Source organism: Calliphora vicina, chromosome 3 (genome assembly GCF_958450345.1).
Source record: "Calliphora vicina chromosome 3, idCalVici1.1, whole genome shotgun sequence".
Lineage (NCBI taxonomy): Eukaryota > Metazoa > Arthropoda > Insecta > Diptera > Calliphoridae > Calliphora > Calliphora vicina.
The window spans coordinates 37,994,530-37,997,719 of NC_088782.1; the positions used below are offsets into that span (position 1 = coordinate 37,994,530).

The following is a 3,190-nucleotide window of genomic DNA, read 5'->3' on the forward strand; positions in this document are numbered from 1 at the left end:
ATGGCTGTCAAACAAAAACTAAATGACGCAGCATGCTTAAATTTTGACAGGAGTTAACAGAAATATGCCTTTTGACAGGAGCTGTGTTAACCTTTCAGTTAAGAGACGTGAAATTCAAAAAGTCACGGACTATCAAAGGCAAATATCCTAAAATTGACAAATAACGCAAAATACTCCAGTGTCGACAATTATAGTCATAGAATTACCTTATGATTCTAGTCATAGTCTGCTTTTACACATAGCAAGTTTACTTGAAGCAAGTCTCTTCGATTTCCTTTTAAACTTGCTCGACTGTTTACACACAGCAAGTCTGTGTTCAATTTTGTATGTCAAAACCTTATAGGCGACATAGTGAAAATGAGAAAACAAAGGAGAATTCAGGAGAGTGGCAAGTCTCAAGCAAGTGTGTACCCCTCTTCTTTCTTCTTGCCTCTCTCTCCTATAAACTCTTGCACAAGAAAACTTGCCCTGTGTATAAAAGCAGACTTGCGCAAGAAAACTTGCGCTGTGTAAAAGCAGACATAGAGAAACAATTCTAGTTTTCTGTTTTAAGTGACAATTTGAACTGACAGGACACTTTATTTTTTTAGTTTGTATTTTAATTTGGAAAAATGAAATCGTTCTTTATAAAATTATGGATCATTTGTTGTGTACTAAAATCAAATAATGCCAACACTACCATAACGCCTTTATATAGAGATGAATTGCCACTAATTAATAAAACAAAATCTACAGCTGATTATATGTATTATATAGCGGGAGGCAATCGGGTGCCTTCAACACTAAAACTAATCAATTATATGGTTTCAATTCGTACACGCAATCCGCAAAGATATTTTGGAGACAATCATTTTTGTGCGGGCACTATTATATCTAAGAAGGCAGTGTTGACCTCGGCCCATTGTGTTATGGAGTAAATATTAAACTATTTGTTAATAATTTAACAAAAACATTTATCTTTTTAAATTCCAGTAAGAGACGTGTTTTAACCAGAGCCCGCCGTTTACTTTTAGTGGCTGGTACACCAAATCGTTTAGTGCCCGTCGAGACCACTGTGCAATTTCCCGCCAAAAGTCTTACGGCCAATACGAATTTCATACGTAACAATGAAAATGATATTGCCATAATTCATTTAAAACATGAAATTCCCGAGGATAATGAAAATATCAAAATTATTAAAATGCCCAGCGGTCCGCCAATTTATGATACAAATTGTACGATTATAGGTTGGGGGCGCATGATAAGGGTAAATTATTATTGTTATTAATATTGTAATTTAAGGGTAGTTTAAGGTTTTGTTTTTGTTTGTCCTTAGAAAGGTCCTTTGGCCGCAATACCATTACATGTCAACGTTAGACTATATCATCCCGGGGAATGTAAACATTTTCTAGGCGAACATTATCATGAGGGTATTTTATGTGCTGGCGATAGTTTGCATTATGATGAGGATCCTTGTCGTGGCGACAGTGGAGGCCCTTTGATTTGTAATGATGAATTAACGGGTGTTATTTCATGGACCACGGGCTGTGGTAGTGATCGTTTGCCAAGTTTGTATACAGATGTCTGGTATAATAGGCAGTGGATTGAGAAACATTTAAATGCTGCTTTGAGAGGTGGTATTAAAACTCATTTAATTTTAGTTGTTAGCCTAGTTTTATTGATGTAATTTCCCAATAAACATGAAAATAAATTAGAATGTTATTGATCTATTGCATTTTAAGATCATGTATTATTTTAGAATACCTTCCCTTATCCCAAAACGTTTAAATGTTACTTTTAAATCTTTCTTTTTTTTCTCGCTGCAAGTCTCCTTCAATCTCTCAAGTTTGTGTTGTGGCAATTAAGAAAAAGTTTTATTTAAATTATTTGTAACTCAAACGGTTGTATGTACTCGTTCGTACCTTAAAGGCAATTTGGTTTTAACGTTTATAAAATACCGTTTATCAAGGCTTAAAGCAAGACCTTTTAAGCCTTTATCTTTCTTTTTATATATTGCTAAGTTTGTCCGTTTATTACCACCACCAATTGTTAATGGGGCTGGCATTTAGCCATGGCTAATTTCTGCGTGTTTTTAAGTCATTAATTAAAACAAAATGTGTAATTTTTTTTTTGTATTTAACATCAGCAAAAAGATGTTTTTTTTTTTTTGTTTTATTAAAGTTTTCTTTGTAGTTAAGCATTAAATATGATTGGAGTGTTGCACTTTTTCCCAAACAATTAAGAAATATGTTTTGGTTATAAATAGTATTTGTGTGTTTCTTAAGATTTCTTTAATCGAAATACATTTGTTTTAATAAGTCATTTAAATATGGGTCCGGTGATGTTACGATGAAGACTACTCTTCTGTAGCAATTTTTTATTGAAATTTTGTTGACGATAGACTGACTGTTCTGCTGTAAACCACTCTACACTGTACAATGTACAGTACAGACTAATGTACTGTATACTACTGTACTGTAGATTACAGTACTGTAGGCTATTGTACTGTAGACTACTGTACTGTAGACTACTGTACTGTAGACTACTGTACTGTAGACTACTGTACTGTAGACTACTGTACTGTAGACTACTGTACTGTAGACTACTGTACTGTAGACTACTGTACTGTAGACTACTGTACTGTAGACTACTGTACTGTAGACTACTGTACTGTAGACTACTGTACTGTAGGCTACCGTACTGTAGACTACTGTACTGTAGACTACTGTACTGTAGACTACTGTACTGTAGACTACTGTACTGTAGACTACTGAATTGTAGACTACTGTACTGTAGATTACTTTAGAGTATACTACTGTACTGTAGACTACTGTATTGTAGACTACTGTACTGTAGACTACTGTACTGTAGACTGCTGACTAATGTACTGTAAACTACTGTACTGTATACTACTAACTACTGTACCGTAGACTACTGTACTGAAGACTACTGTACTGTAGACTACTGTACTGTAGACTACTGTACAGTAGACTACTGTACTGTAGACTATTGCACTGTAGACTATTGTACTGTAGACTACTGTACTGTAGACTACTGTACTGTAGACTACTGTAATGTAGACTACTGTAATGTAGACTTCTGTACTGAAGACTTCTGTAATGTAGACTAGTGTACTGTAAACTACTGCACCGTACACTTTAAATTATCTACAAACATTCAGCTTACTGTATTGTAGACTACTGTACTGTAG

General features: G+C 34.5%; 1 protein-coding gene across 1 annotated transcript; it reads left to right on the plus strand.

The window, feature by feature from the left end:
- Positions 1-604: 604 nt before the first annotated feature.
- Positions 605-1,725, plus strand: LOC135955953 (trypsin-like). Its single transcript, XM_065506387.1, has 3 exons — positions 605-913; positions 973-1,246; positions 1,316-1,725. Exons 1-3 carry the CDS (start codon positions 612-614, stop codon positions 1,664-1,666), a joined length of 927 nt encoding a protein of 308 aa, XP_065362459.1. The 5' UTR covers positions 605-611; the 3' UTR covers positions 1,667-1,725.
- Positions 1,726-3,190: the final 1,465 nt, after the last annotated feature.

Excerpts from the sequence above, each read along its gene's own strand:
- LOC135955953 (XM_065506387.1), top strand. The coding sequence starts at position 612 with ATGAAATCGTTCTTTATAAAATTATGGATCATTTGTTGTGTACTAAAA. Across the intron at positions 914-972 it reads TCGGCCCATTGTGTTATGGA|TAAGAGACGTGTTTTAACCA; the intron begins GTAAATATTAAA and ends TTTAAATTCCAG. Across the intron at positions 1,247-1,315 it reads GTTGGGGGCGCATGATAAGG|AAAGGTCCTTTGGCCGCAAT; the intron begins GTAAATTATTAT and ends GTTTGTCCTTAG.